Source organism: Salmo trutta, chromosome 16, assembly GCF_901001165.1.
Source record: "Salmo trutta chromosome 16, fSalTru1.1, whole genome shotgun sequence".
NCBI lineage: Eukaryota > Metazoa > Chordata > Actinopteri > Salmoniformes > Salmonidae > Salmo > Salmo trutta.
Window position 1 is genome coordinate 26,180,116 of NC_042972.1, and position 15,981 is coordinate 26,196,096.

General features: G+C 41.3%; 1 protein-coding gene across 2 annotated transcripts in view; it reads left to right on the plus strand.

The window, feature by feature from the left end:
- The first annotated feature begins 7,587 nt into the window (after window positions 1–7,587).
- Window positions 7,588–15,981, plus strand: part of LOC115150398 (protein FAM219A) — a 28,002-nt gene continuing 19,608 nt past the window's right edge. For both annotated transcript variants that reach the window (XM_029693647.1, XM_029693648.1), the window contains exon 1: window positions 7,588–7,866. In XM_029693647.1, coding sequence (XP_029549507.1) covers window positions 7,807–7,866 — 60 coding nt within the window. In that variant the 5' untranslated portion in view covers window positions 7,588–7,806. The remainder of the gene's footprint in view (window positions 7,867–15,981) is intronic.

A 15,981-nucleotide genomic window follows, 5' to 3' on the forward strand; every position in this document is an offset into this window, starting at 1 on the left:
GTCGTCCATCTTAGGGACGGCTTTTGCCTTCTCCTTGTTATTCTCCTGCTCCTGCAGTGGGAGATCGTAGATCTCCCACTGCAGGACGAGGTGGGGGGAGGGTATCCTTATTGTATCACAAGCCTTCATAAAGGTTTCGGCGCAGCAAACACTGAACATCAACAATGGCATCATAAAACAAAACAAATCTGTATTTCTCACCTGATTGGTAGTAGCTGAGAAGTTTGCACGACGAGGGGGCTCCGTCTGACATCCTCTTTCTTGAGAGGGAGTTCAGTGGATTACTATCTTGATAATTTTTTCTAAACATATATGCCCTTCCACAGAATTATTGGCAATGTATGTTTCTTGCAGCATAGTCTGCATTTGCCCCTACCCTACTGGTTAGTGATTTTCTGCTCCTTCTTGCCAGCCGTGGACTCCACGCTGTCAGCTCTCTCCTCTCCCCTGCCCTCCTCCGTGTCCCCTGCATCTTCCCCACCTGCAGCCTGAGACAGAGGAAAGAACAACACAACACTTTTCACAAACTTGTCTCTGGCTCTTGTCTGGGTGTTGGCATGCAATTGATTGTACATCTGAAGAGCCACTCAAATTACTGAATGTAGGCTAATTCACAAACTTCTCGGCATGGTAATAAATGAAGTGGCTTCCTATTGGAATCTCAGGTTTTTCATCTTCAGTTTCAGCTACAACCGTGGCATTTTCTGGAATAATAATCAACATCTCATGTTTCCATCAAAGCCAAATTGGGATTTATTCAAACATTTGCTCTTGTAAAAGCCAGCATATTTGATTCACACAACAGTTCCAGAATCACTACCTACACTCAGGGAGGCCCTGTTTAGCTCTCTGTCAAATCAAATTGTATTGGTCACATACACATATTTAGCAGATGCTATTGCAGGTGTTGCGAAATGCTTGTGTTCCTAGCTACAACAGTGCAGTAGTATCAAACAATTCACAATAATACACACATATCTAAAAGTAAAATAATGGAATTAAGAAATATAAATATTAGGATGAGCAATGTCAGAGTGGCATTGACTAAAATACAGTAGAATAGAATACAGTATATAAACTCAGCAAAAAAAGAAACATCCTTTCACTGTCAACTGCGTTTATTTTCAGCAAACTTAACATGTGTAAATATTTGTATGAACATAAGATTCAACAACTGAGACATAAACTGAATAAGTTCTACAGACATGTGACTAACAGAAAGGGAAAAATGTGTCCCTGAACAAAGTGGGGGTCAAAATCAAAAGTATCAGTCAATATCTGGTGTGGCCACCAGCTGCATTAAGTACTGCAGTGCATCTCCTCCTCATGGACTGCACCAGATTTGCCAGTTCTTGCTGTGAGATGTTACCCCACTCTTCCACCAAGGCACCTGCAAGTTCCCAGACATTTCTGGGGGCAACAGCCCTAGCCCTCACCCTCCGATCCAACAGGTCCCAGATGTGGTCAATGGGATTGAGATCTGGGCTCTTCGCTGGCCATGGCAAAACACTGACATTCCTGTCTTGCAGGAAATCACACACAGAATGAGCAGTATGGCTGGTGCGATTGTCATGCTAGAGGGTCATGTCAGGATGAGCCTGCAGGACGGGTACCACATGAGGGAGGAGGATGTCTTCCCTGTAACGCACAGCGTTGAGATTGCCTGCAATGACAACAAGCTCAGTCCGATGATGTTGTGACACACCGCCTCGGACCATGACACACCCTCCACCTCCAAATCGATCCCGCTCCAGAGTACAGGCCTCGGTGTAATGCTCATTCCTTCGACGACAAACCGAATCCGACCATCACCCCTGGTGAGACAAAACGGCAACTCCTCAGTGAAGAGCTATTTTTGCCAGTCCTGTCTGGTCCAGCGACTGTGGGTTTGTGCCCATAGGTGACGTTGTTGCCTGTGATGTCTGGTGAGGACCTGCCTTACAACAGGCCTACAAGCCCTCAGTCCAGCTTCTCTCAGCCTATTGCGGACAGTCTGAGCACTGATGGAGGGATTGTGCGTTCCTGGTGTAACTCGAGCAGTTGTTGTTGCCATCCTGTACCTGTCCCACAGGTGTGATGTTCGGATCTACCAACGTTCTACCACGTTCACGAAGATGCGCAGGGACCCTGGGCATCTTTCTTTTGGTGTTTTTCAGAGTCAGTAGAAAGGCCTCTTTAGTGTCCTAAGTTTTCATAACTGTGACCTTAATTGCCTACCATCTGTAAGCTTTTAGTGTCTTAACGACCGTTCCACAGGTGCATGTTCATTAACAGTGTTTAAACCCTTTACAATGAAGATCTGTGAAGTTATTTGGATTTTTACGAATTATCTTTGAAGGACAGGGTCCTGAAAAAGGGCCGTTTCTTATTTTTCTGAGTTTCCATATGAAATGAATAAAGCAGTAGGTAAACATTATTAAAGTGACTACTGTTCCATCAATATTTAAATCACCCAGAAAATAAACTTCTTTGTTGATATCACATACATTAACAAGCATTTCACACATATTGTCCAGATACTGACTGTTAGCATTTGGTGGTCTATATCAGCTTCCCACAAGAATGGACTTTAGGTGAGGCAGATGAACCGGTGGCCATATTACTTCAACAGCTTTACAGGAAAGTGGTTCTGAATATAGACCGCAACACCGCCCCTGTTGGCATTTCTGTCTTTTCGGTAGATTTTATAGCCATATATTGCTACCACTGTATCATCAAAGGTATTATCTAAGTAAGTTTCATAGATAGTCAGAATATGAATGTCATCTGTTACAAGAAAGTTATTGACTTCACAAACATTTCTTCTTAGGCTACATATGTTAATATGGGCTATTTTTAGCACTTTTCTCAGTTGATTGATTGTTTTTAATGCTTTACTGGGAAGCGATGTCACTGAGTACTGCCCCTATGTATAGGACCTTCCACCCCCACCTGGGATATGGATGCCTGATGAAAACCTAAGGGTCGTAACGTTGTTAATAAATATCACCTGGGAGCATGAGCAGCAGTGTGCAGAGTTTTCCTTTCTGTTTTCCATCAGTTTGCCTACAACTCCAGCATCTCTGGAAAGTACCTTGATGTGCGTATGTTCTTCATCTTTTGTTACTGGGAAGCTTATCAGAAGTAGACTTGCTCATGTTATTTATATTAGAGCTGATATGCACGGTAAGCTGCACACATTGGACTTCCTACTAGGGCACAACACTTCAGTTCTAACAGTGTAACTCTGGTTCATAGGCACATGATTACTGCATACAATAGCTGAAGGGTCAACAGAGGTATTCAGGGCAGTTAAGGGGACATAAGGTTAATTACATTGCGTCTCCCAACGTCCCTGGGATGGTGTACATTTGATGCAGCATTATGACAACTCATTGCCAATATGGTAGGGATTAACTGAGCTGGTCTTGGGTCATTTTAAGTCATTGTCTCAATGCAGCCTTGAAATGCATGGACAGAGTCCAGGAGCCAAGATGATTTGGATGGACTCCATTCCTGTAGAGTATATTCTGTTTCCAGAAGGTGTCAAAGTTATCTATAAAAATGATTCCAACAGAGCTACAGTAATCTTTTAGCTAGATGTGTAATACCAGTTGCCTGCTGAATCTTTCACATCCGCGGCCCAACGATGGTACCGGACCTGAAATTATTGGCCGCTTTTTGGAATCTTTCAATGCTAGAATCAATTCTTTAAAATCCATTTTCAGAAGTTCCGAGCTAGCCCTCCTGATGTCGTTTGACCCCACATGGACTATGACAGCGTCAGCTCCCGGCATCTGTCGTAGAATGGTCGGAAGCAGCCTTGTAATGTACTCGTGCTCCTGGGTAGCACAGGGTTTTTGCACTGGGAACCAAGATGTTTCTCACCATAGAGCTGCCAATGATGATAGCTGGTGAAACAGCCGGGGAGGTCTGGCCATTCTTTCGCCATGAGTGGATTAAAAGAGCCCTCGAGGACCGAAGGGCGGTAGGGCCCGATGGACCAGAGCCAGCTGTAGTATTTGTGGTACAAACCCCCTGGGCTGGAGACATGGTAGAGGATGAAGGAGCAGGAATCTCTGGATGCAGGTGGGTGAAACTGTTGGTCAGCAGGATGGGATCCCCCAAAGCCATTTCAGCCCTATTCACCAAAGACTGCTGCCTTGCGCTGGGCTTATAGTGTGTGACGTGCCTCCACTGGAATGCAGGATCAATAACCATGGCATCCGCCAGCACCTCATAAAGCTTCCTTGCTCCTTTTTTCTCTGAGGGGGTGGGGAGGGGGGGGCCGGGATGGGAGATCGGGGTAGCATGGGGAAGGCAGGGGAGATGGGAAGGGAGAGGTGACTTCACTAGGGAGTGATCTCTGCAGGGCAGCTCTGACTAGTCAGTCAGAGAGTGGCAACATGGTGGTGAGGCAGTGGCACGACGACCAGGCTGAGGAGTAGAAAAGGAAAAATGTTACAGTTTAACTTCCGTCCCTCTCCTCGCCCCAACCTGGGCTTGAACCAGGGACCCTCTGCACACATCAACAACTGACACCCTGCGAAGCATCGTTACCCATCGCGCCACAAAAGCCACAGCCCTTGCAGAGCAAGGGGAACAACTACTTCAGGTATCAGAGCGAGTGACATCACCCGATTGAACCGCTATTAGCGTGCACCACCGCTAACTAACTAGCCATTTCACATCGGTTATACTTAGAATGGGACCTATCCAGGATACGCTGCAATGTCTCTATTTGTATACTGTGGATGTCCAGCCCAGACATATATTTTTCAATAAGCTGACAGTTTCCACATTGGAAATTTGGCCGGACAATATTATCCCCATAACTGTGAAAAGTAGGTTCAGCTCCTACATGGGATGAAACGTTCACCATAGTCTCTGAAGGTGGTTGCTGTCAATCTGAAAAAAGTATGTTTCCCCGTATGGCAGAAAGTGGTAGATGCCATTTTGTAACAATTCTGTTAAAATCCACACAAATAAAATAGGTTGTCGAGGAATAAGCAAAAAGTCAATCAATCCACACAGTGTGATAGTCAGTTAGATTGAATCACCACAGTCATAGGCAGCAAGCCAGAACCCAACCACAGACTAGAAACCAGCCAGCACTATGACCCACAATAAACACAACCAAGGCACAAAACTCGCCAGCATAACATCAGCAAGGTGAGAGCGGCAACTTACTCAATGCGATTGAATGCTGTGGCCCATCAGCAACGCAATGGAGGCTGTGTTACCAGTATGATAGCCAAGAGAGAAGCATCTTAGAGGGGATGTAGTTTCCAGTACAGTTCGGTGGAAAGCCAGGAGGGTGGCAAGCGCTACACCGGCACACGGGAGAGTCAAAAAGAGTAAATGCAAGTGGAGTTCAAGTTTGTTAGTAGTCCAAAAACATCCAAGGCACAATGTCAAGAGGAAGGCACAATGTCAACTGGAAGGATGAAAGCAGCAGTAGGTGTCTGCTCAGATAATGCCCCAGTGCAGGCCCCAGTGCAGAGTAGGGTGCCCAGGTATATCCAAGTAGGCCTCAAAAGTTTCAGCAGGCCTGTTTTGTATGTCTCCTTAAAAACTCTGTATGCAATATTGCACTATTGTCCAATGTGTTCACAGCCAGATGAAACAAAGGTAAATGGAGACAAAAATCCACAATTGTTTTTTGTAAGAATGCTCCTGAGAGAAGACACATGCATTTGTATTGGACAATGTTCATATATTTCCATCATGCAAAGTCACTTGAAAATCTTGTTTGTTTGCATTAATATCCATTATATGATGGACCCAAGAAGGAAGAAGTTGTTCACTTAATCATGGATTAGACTGGAGGTTACTGCAATACTTTACCTTGAAGCTGTAACCTACAATATTCTGAGGATCATGTGGGTTGTTTTCAGTCAGGATCTCTTTCGACTCCTGGTTAAGTGACAAACAGTTTCTGAGCATTTGCATAACACTTGTAAATGAATAAATCCCAACTACACTGTTCATCCTTTTTGATTAAATGGCCTTTTGATAGGTGCCACCTCAAGGCTCCTGACACCAGATCCTAAATGGCAGCCTATTCCCTACATAGTGCAATACTTTTTACCAGGGCTCTCGTCACAAGTAGAGCACTATATACCATTTGTGACGCAACCCAGCTATACTCACCGCTTCAGTGAGATCCAGTTGGTCAAGGGGCTTAATCAGAGTCTTTCCTTGCATCCACTCATCTCCTCCTTTACCCATCTCTGTTCCATCTTCCTCATCCTGGCCAACACAAACAGTAACCACCACATTTACCTTATTAGGTTGGTAAAGCCATAGAATAATAGCAACATAAGCACATAGGTTTTTGACAAGCTAAATCTGGCTTGCCTAATGCTAATATGGATAGTTAAATGGACATACCTTTTTCTTGCTGGCAGCCTTTGCCGCAGGTGCCTTCGGCTGGGATAGAGCATTTGACTCCTATACAAAACAGACAGATTTCACATAAGTTTGTTTCATGCACCACTAGGAATGCATCTCAATAGTCTACAGTCAATCAGTCAGTAGCTTTTTCTGCTTGTCTTCTCTCCTTCATCTGCAATGTTCTGAAAATTAAACTATAGATGACAGCAACCAGGCATTTGCCTCTCACCTGTTCAGATCCAGGAGAGGTGACACGGAGAGGAAGCCACTGCACACTCTTAGAAAAAAGGTGCTATATAGAACCTAAAAGGGTAGAACCCTTTTGGGTCCAGGTAGAACCCTTTCCACTGAGGTTTCTACATGGAACCCAAAATGGTTCTACCTGGAACCAAAAAGGGTTCTCCATGGGGACAGCCAAAGAACCCTTTTGGAACCTTTTTTCTAAGAGTGTAGACGATTGAGATGTCATTAATACATTAGTAAGAAAAACAGTCACTGCTTATTATTAGCAACGTTACTACAATGTTGCAATCGTGCATGCAGCATGGCGACACCACATTAGCTAAATTAGCTAGCTAGCTAATAACGTTAACTTTAGAAAACATTGCCTGCTTGGATTTCACAGTTTTGTAAGATACAGGCATTGTGTCAAATAGATAAACTATTGATAAGAAATACCGTCTTAATGTATTGATAACGCTATACAACGTTCTAAAATAGGGGAGAAATTAAACGTTTTCAAGCTGATAGTGCAACTCCCTAGCAGCTCCCTAGCCTGAGTACCAATTTTCTAACATTTTGAATGCATCCAAAGAGTAAAATTGATTGAATGATCCATACAAATATACCAGGCAATTGTACTGTATAGTGGGATGGCAGGTAGCCTAGTGGTTAGTGCGTTGAACTAGTAACCGAAAGGTTGCAAGATTGAATCCCTGAGCTGACAAGGTAAAAATATGTAGTTAACTTGTTCCTAGGCTGTCATTGAAAATAGGAATTTGTTCTTAACTGACTTGCGTAGTTTAATAAAGGTAAACTAGTGTGCCTAGACTATATGCCAGATAATTGGATGTATATAATATATATCTATATCGTTGACGTTCTTGTGATTTCTTAGTTTGATTATTTCATGCATTAGCCCATCTTGCCATCACTCGTCCATGATTGGACGGTGGTGTCATGAATAATGTAAGTTTTTTTCCAGACCCGGAAGATGGTATCGACGTATCTCTGTCTGTTTTGGTTGAGTCACCTCGGACCATGCCTTAACTACTGATGCCTTACTGAGTGGCTATAGGCAGAAAACAAACTAGAATCATGCAAACTAACAGATAATTCTTGCGACAAACTAAGGCCTTATTTGATTATTTTTATGCTTACAAATGTTTAGATCGTACATCGGTTTGGCGGTGTAACGAACGATTCGTCAAAATGATGGAGGAAGAAATGGATAGGTTCCAAGTACCCCCAGTAACAGAGACACAGCCCTTGGTAAGTGTAATGTGTTGTAGCGTGTATTGTTACATTTCAGTGTTCAAATTATGTTGCAATTAAGCCTAGAACTACAATGTAAATGTGTGTACGGTTGGTTTGTCGAACATCCTTGTCATACAGATAGCCAGCGACTGGTGGCTTGCTGGGGGGTCCCATTCTGTATGTCAATCAATGAACCCATTCTATATGGCAATGTCAATCAATGATCCCATTCTATTTGACAATGTCAATCAATGATTTTATGGAGTCGTCGTTTGCATTGCTTCTGACCGATAACATTTGATTGAATTGACTTCGTCTGGCCATCGTTGACATCGATTAGTCTTTAACTAAACTGGTGACGTGTTATTTCTTGGGGAGGGGGAAGAGCTCGCTTCGATATGTTGAAGGTTGCTGCTGTTGGGGTGAATAGCTGTTGTCTCCAGCTGATGCGTAGTCCCAGGCAATGATTTATATATACACTAGATGACAGCTATGTTTTGAAGCCACCGCGCCTCCATCTTCGCAATTTATTTTCGGGAAGCTTAGAAATGCATTCATTTGTCTACATTTGTTTTTGCCGTTTATTCTATTAGACACCTTAATGCACACCAGTGGCGACCCATCATTCAGGACAGGAGGGGCAGAGCCCCACGTGTTTTTTGTTGTTGCTTGTTTTACATGTTATTTTGGCATTAATACCTGTCACAAATCAGTTTGCAAACAAAGTAAAAAAAAAATATGTCATTGAGTTAGAGGTCTTGGTGGTTCCAAACTTATTCCATTTAAGAATGATGGAGGCCACTGTGTTCTTGGGGACCTTCAATGCTGCAGAAATGTTTTGGTACCCTTCCCCAGATCTGTGCCTCGACACAATCCTGTCTCGAAGCTCTACAGACAATTCCTTGAACCTCATGGCTTGGTTTTTGCTCTGACATGCACTGTCAACTGTGGGACCTTATATAGACTAGAGGTCGACCGATTAATCGGAATGGCCGATTAATTAGGGCCGATTTCAAGTTTTCATAACAATCGGTAATCGGCATTTTGGGACACCGATTATGGCCGATTACATTGCACTCCACAATTAGACTGCGTGGCAGGCTGACTACCTGTTACGTGAGTGCAGCAAGGAGCCAAGGTAAGTTGCAAGCTAGCATTAAACTTATCTTATAAAAAACAATCAATCTTAACATGATCACTAGTTAACTACACATGGTTGATGATATTACTAGTTTATCTAGCTTGTCCTGCGTTGCATATAATCGATGCGGTGCCTGTTAATTTATCATTGAATCACAGCCTACTTCGCCAAACGGGTGATGATTTAAGAAGCGCATTCGCAAAAAAACACTGTCGTTGCACCAATGTGTACCTAATCAGAAACATCAATGCCGTTCTTAAAATCAATACACAAGTATATATTTTTAAACCTGCATATTTAGTTAATATTGCCTGCTAACATTAATTTATTTTAACTAGGGAAATTGTGTCACTTCTCTTGCGTTCTGTGCAAGCAGAGTCAGGGTATATGCAGCAGTTTGGGTCGCCTGGCTCGTTGCGAACTGTGAAGACTATTTCTTCCTAACACAGTAATTAATTTGGCAGAATTGTATATAATTATGATATAACATTGAAGTTTGTGCAATGTAACAGCAATATTTAGACTTAAGGATGCCACCCGTTAGATAAAATACGGAACGGTTCCGTATTTCACTGAAAGAATAAACGTTTTGTTTTCGAAATGATAGTTTATGGATTTTACCATATTAATGACCTAAGGCTCGTATTTCTGTGTGTTATTATATTATAATTAAGTATATGATTTGATAGTGCAGTCTGACTCAGCGGTGGTAGGCAGCAGCAGGCTCATAAGCATTCATTTAAACAGCACTTTCTTGCATTTGCCAGCAGCTCTTCGCTGTGCTTCAAGCATTGTGCTGTTTATGACTTCAAGCCTATCAACTCCCGAGATTAGGCTGGCAATACTAAAGTACCTATTAGAACATCCAATAGTCAAAGGTATATGAAATACAAATGGTATAGAGAGAAATAGTCCTATAATAACTACAACCTAAAACTTCTTACCTCGGAATATTGAAGACTCATGTTAAAAGGAACCACCAGCTTTCATATCTTCTGAGCAAAGAACTTAAACGTTAGCTTTTTTTAAATGGCACATATTGCACTTTTACTTTCTTCTCCAACACTTTGTTTTTGCATTATTTAAACCAAATTGGTTTAAATAATGTTTCATTATTGTTTCATTATTTATTTGAGACTAAATTGATTTTATTGATGTATTATACTAAGTTAAAGTAAGTGTTCATTCAGTATTGTTGTAATTGTCATTATTACAAATATCTATATAAAAATCGGCCGATCTAATCGGTATCGGCTTTTTTGGGCCTCCAATAATCGGTATCGGCGTTGAAAAATCATAATCGATCGACCTCTAATATAGACAGTTGTGTGCCCTTCCAAATCATGTCCAATCAATTGAATTTACCACAGGTAGACTCCAATGAAGTTGTAGAAACATCTCAAGGATGATCAATGGAAACAGGATACACCTGAGCTCAATTTTGAGTCTCATAGCAAAGTGTCTGAATACTTATTTAAACAAGGTATTTCTGTTTTTTATTTTTAATACATTTGCAAAATCTCTATAAACCTGTTTTCACTCTATCATTATGGCGTATTGTGTGTAGATTGATGAGTAAAAAATATATATTTAATCAATTTTAGAATAAGGCTGTAATGTAACAAAATGTGGAAAAAGTCAAATGGTCTGAATTAGAGGTCGACCGATTAATCGGAATGACCGATTAATTAGGGCCGATTTCAAGTTTTCATAACAATCGGTAATCGGTATTTTTGGACACCGATTTGCCGATTTAAAATAATAATTATTTTTTACACCTTTATTTAACTAGGCAAGTCAGTTAAGAACACATTCTTATTTTCAATGACGGCCTAGGAACGGTGGGTTAACTGCCTTGTTCAGGGGCAGAACGACAGATTTTTACCTTGTCAGCTTGGGGATTCAATCTTGCAACCTTACAGTTAACTAGTTCAACGCTCTAACCACCTGCTTTACATTGCACTCCACAAGGAGCCTGCCTGTTACACGAATGCAGTAAGAAGCCAAGGTAAGTTGCTAGCTAGCATTAAACTTATCTTATAAAAATCAATCAATCAATCAATCATAATCACTAGTTAACTACACATGGTAGATGATGTTACTAGTTTATCTAGCCTGTCCTGCGTTGCATATAATCGATGCGGTGCACATTCGCGAAAAACGTGTACCAAACCATAAACATCAATGTCTTTCTTAAAATCAATAAACAAGTATATATTTTTACACCTGAATATTTAGCAAAAATAAATCCACGTTAGCAGGCAATATTAACCAGGTGAAATTGTGTCACTTCTCTTGCGTTCATTGCACGCAGAGTCAGGGTATATGCAACAGTTTGGGCCGCCTGGCTCATTGCGAACTAATTTGCCAGAATTTTACGTAATTATGACATAACATTGAAGGTTGTGCAATGTAACAATATTTAGATTTAGGGATGCCACCCGTTAGATAAAATATGGAATGGTTCCATATTTCACTGAAAGAAAAAACTTTTTGTTTTCGAGATGATAGTTACCGGATTCTACCATATTAATGACCTAAGGCTCATATTTCTGTGTGTTTATTATATTATCATTAAGTCTATGATTTGATAGATCAGTCTGACTGAGTGGTGGTAGGCACCAGCAGGCTCGTAAGCATTCATTCAAACAGCACTTTCGTGCGTTTTGCCAGCAGCTCTTCGCAATGCTTCAAGAATTGTGCTGTTTATGACTTCAAGCCTATCAACTCCCAAGATTAGGCTGGTGTAACCGATGTGAAATGGCTAGCTTGTTAGTGGGGTGCGCGCTAATAGCATTTGTTGGGTCGCGTCCATTTGAATCTGGTATTAGGATATAAACAAACCATGCAACTTAGTTTTGCAATGATTATTTAATTCATCTTTAAGTAAATAGAATGATAGTACAAATGGAAAATATGATGTTCGTATATACGGTCTCACTGTAACACCAGGCAGGGCAAGACAGCGAAGAGAACGACATATCCTTTGTTCATCCTTAAGGCATCCCTAAGTCTAATACTCTGACAGAGATAGTTCCGGCTCACTGCTGGCCTGTCAGAAGGAGGATGAGCATGTTTAAACTTACTCATCCTATCGTTGGCGTGCAGGCTGGTCCTAGCCTCGTGGCGCACTTCCTGTTGCCGGGTGTAGTTCTTGTCTTCAGCAGTTACTTAATATTGTAGCATAGCTTCTCCCTTATATTATATAGGCTATGCAAACAAATAGCCAGTTCAATCCTATTTCATATACCTTTGACTATTGGATGTTCTTATAGGCACTTTAGTATTGCCAGTGTAACAGATTAGCTTCCGTCCCTCTCCTCGCTCCTACCTGGGCTCGAACCAGGAACACATCGACAACAGCCACCCTCGAAGCAGCGTTACCCACGTAGAGCAAGGGAACAACCACTCCCAAGTCTCAGAGCGAGTGATGTTTGAAACGCTATTAGCACGCACCCCGCTAACTAGCTAGCCATTTCACATCGGTTACACCAGCCTAATCTCGGGGGTTGGAGATGATAGGCTTGAAGTCATAAACAGCGCAATGCTTGAAGAATTGTCGAAGAGCTGCTGGCAAACGCACAAAGGTGCTGTTTGAATGAATGCTTACGAGCCTGCTGCTGCCTACCATCGCTCAGTCAGACTGCTCTATCAAGTCATAGACTTAATTATAACATAATAACATACAGAAATACAAGCCTTTGGTCATTAATATGGTCGAATCCGGAAACGATCATTTCGAAAAGGAAACATTTATTATTTTTGTGAAATACGGAACTGTTCCGTATTTTATCTAATGGGTGGCATCCCTAAGTCTAAATATTCCTGTTACATTGCACAACCTTCAATGTTATGTCATAATTCTGGGAAATTAATTACTGCCTGTTAGGAATAAATGGACTTCACACAGTTCGCAATGAGCCAGGCAGCCCAAACTGCTGTATATACCCTGACTTCTTGCACGGAACGCAAGAGAAGTAACACAACGTCACATCCCTAGTTATAAGAAATTCATGTTAGCAGGCAATATTAACTAAATATGCAGGTTTAAAAATATATACTTGTGTATTGATTTTAAAGAAAGGCATTGATGTTTATGGTTAGGTACATTAGTGCAACGACAGTGCTTTTTTAGCAAATGCGCTTGTTAAATCATCACCCGTTTGTCGAAGTAGGCTGTGATTCGATGAGAAATTAACCGGCACCGCATCAATTATATGCAATGCAGGACATGTTAGATAACTACACATGGTTGATGATATTACTAGTTTAACTAGTGATTATGTTAAGATTGATAGTTTTTTATAAGATAAGTTTAATGCTAGCTAGCAACTTACCTTGGCTTCTTGCTGCCCTCGCGTAACAGGTAGTCAGCCTGCCACGCAGGCTCCTTGTGGAGTGCAATGTAAGGAAGGTGGTTAGAGCGTTGGACTAGTAACCGGAAGGTTGCAAAAACGAATCCCTGAGGTGACAAGGTAAAAATCTGTTGTTCTGCCCCTGAACAAGGCAATTAACCCCCGTTACTAGGCCGTCATTGAAAATAAGAATGTGTTTTTAATCTGACTTGCCTAGTTAAATAAAGGTGTAGAAAAAAGAAGAGAAATCGGCAAATCGGTGTCCCCCAAAAAACGATTACCGATTGTTATAAAAACTTGAAATCGGCCCTAATTAATCGGCCATTCTGATTAATCGGTCGACCTCTAGTGGGTATCACTCATTGTTGTACTTTCCCATGTCCCTGTGTTCTGTAAGCACCAAGTTGTCAGTTTTGATGAATTACTTCAGCTTTATAATGAACAATAATTCACAGGATGAAGCCATTGTTTGTGTCCAGTAACGGGCTGAATTATACTAGACAAGAAAATGCTCTGAGTCTGTTATTTAACACTTCTTCTGAGAGAAAATGAGAGAGATTTTGTGTGTGTGTGTTAGTTGGTCTGGAGGGATGTCTGCTAAATAACTAAAACATCAATCACAAAACCATTTGATGTTGGTAATTATTTTAATGTATACTTTATTGGCAAAGTGGGCAAACTTAGGCAGGAAATGCCAACAACGAACAGTGAGCCATCGTATTCATGCATAAAAAACAAATAATGAAAGAAAAGCATTGCATTTTTGTTATCGATCAATAATGACAAACCTCCTGGCATTGACAACTTAGATGGAAAGCTACTGAGGATGGTAGCTGAATCTATAGCCAGTCCTTTTTGTCATATCTTTAATCTGAGCCCAGAGGAAAGTCTTTGTCCTCAGGCCTGGAGGGAAGCCAAAGTAATTCCACTACCCAATAGTGGTAAAGCGGCCTTTAATGGTTCTAACAGCAGACCTGCCAGCTCTTAGCATACTGTTGGAAAAAATTGTTTGACCAAACACAAAGCTATTTCTCCGTAAACAAAATAACAACAAACTTTCAGCATGCTTATAGAGAAAGGCACTCAACATGTACTGCACTGACACAGATGACTAATTGAAAGAAATTGAAAGAAATTGATAATAAAAAGATTGTGGGAGCTGTACTGTTAGATTTCAGTGTAGCCTTTGACATTATGGACCATAACCTGTTGTTGAAAAACATATGTGTTATGGTTTTTCAACCTCTGCCATACCGTGGATTCAAAACTATCTATCTAATAGAACGCAAAGGGTTTTCTTTAATGGAAGCTTCTCTAATGTCAAACATGTAAAGGGTGGTGTATCGCAGGCCAGCTCTCTAGGCCCTCTACTCTTTTTTCTATTTTTACCAATGACCTGCCACTGGTAATAAACAAGGCATGTGTGTCCATGTATGCTGATGATTCAACCATATGTGACTGGTTTCAGGAAATTAGGCGTATGTCGCGGTTCACTACTTCACAGGAGAGCTGTTTGAATGTAAACTTATAAAAAAAATCAAAATGTGTTTTTTGGCAGAAATGCCTTCTTGAACATGTGAACTTCCATGTGCCTTAATAACAAACTTGAATGCCATCTGGAAATACGAATAAAATTGCTAAATTACGAGCCTAGTTGGTTTAGCCACAGAAAAAGACGGCTACTTTCCCGCAAACCATGATTGGCTGAGATAATGAGTTGGCTGGATATGCCGAGAGATGTGTTTGGATTGGTCTGCCATGTAGCAGGCTTCTGTCTATTTTAGCTGGTCACTATGTCTTGTAATCCTGTCTAACGCAGCTTTAAAAAAAAAAAATGTATTGCGTAGTAAAACTGCATAAGCCTAATGTCAAGTTAAAGTGTAGTGTTATCTAGCTAACGTTACATGTATGCTCTCCACTTTCTGGAGGACCGAGTTTTGAAATCAGTGGAATTTGAGTATAATAGCTAAGGAGATGGAGAAAACACCTGTCTCCGGATTACATCTTCAAACTAAGGGCAACCATGGCATCCAACAGGAGACGCATCCATCCATGATGTATACGGGTAAGATAGTTTAGCTAGCTACATTTCAGATATTACATGTTTCTAATTTTGACAAAGTATTTTCATTTAAGTTAAAGTGTACTGTTAGCTAGCGCTAGCCAGCTAACGTTACGTGTATGATCTTATTATTTGTATCTCAGAGCCGTTTGCTTGACTAGTTATAGCCTAATGTTAGCTAGCTAACATTGAATCTGGTTGGTTAGCTACCTGCAGATTCATGCAGCATAGTAGCGTCATGAGTTGGGATTATGGTTCATTGTTTACCTAGCTAGCTAGCCAGCTAGCTAGCTAGCTCTCTACATGTCTTAACAAAAGACTCGTCTGAGTGTGCCAGAGCGCAGAATAACTGATGAATTTACGAACGCTCAACACCCATTGAATATGGCCAGTGTCAGTAAACTTCGGCAAAAAAGCGTAATTAAATTGTTGCCAGTGTCTCCACGTTCTTCCACCAGGTTTTGCACTAGGACAACCTCCTTGTTCCTCAACTGGACACAGTTATTTCCAGTGGACATCTGCATGGAGAAGTGAGTGAACTGCATTTTTTTTATACTGCTCTTTCACTGTTA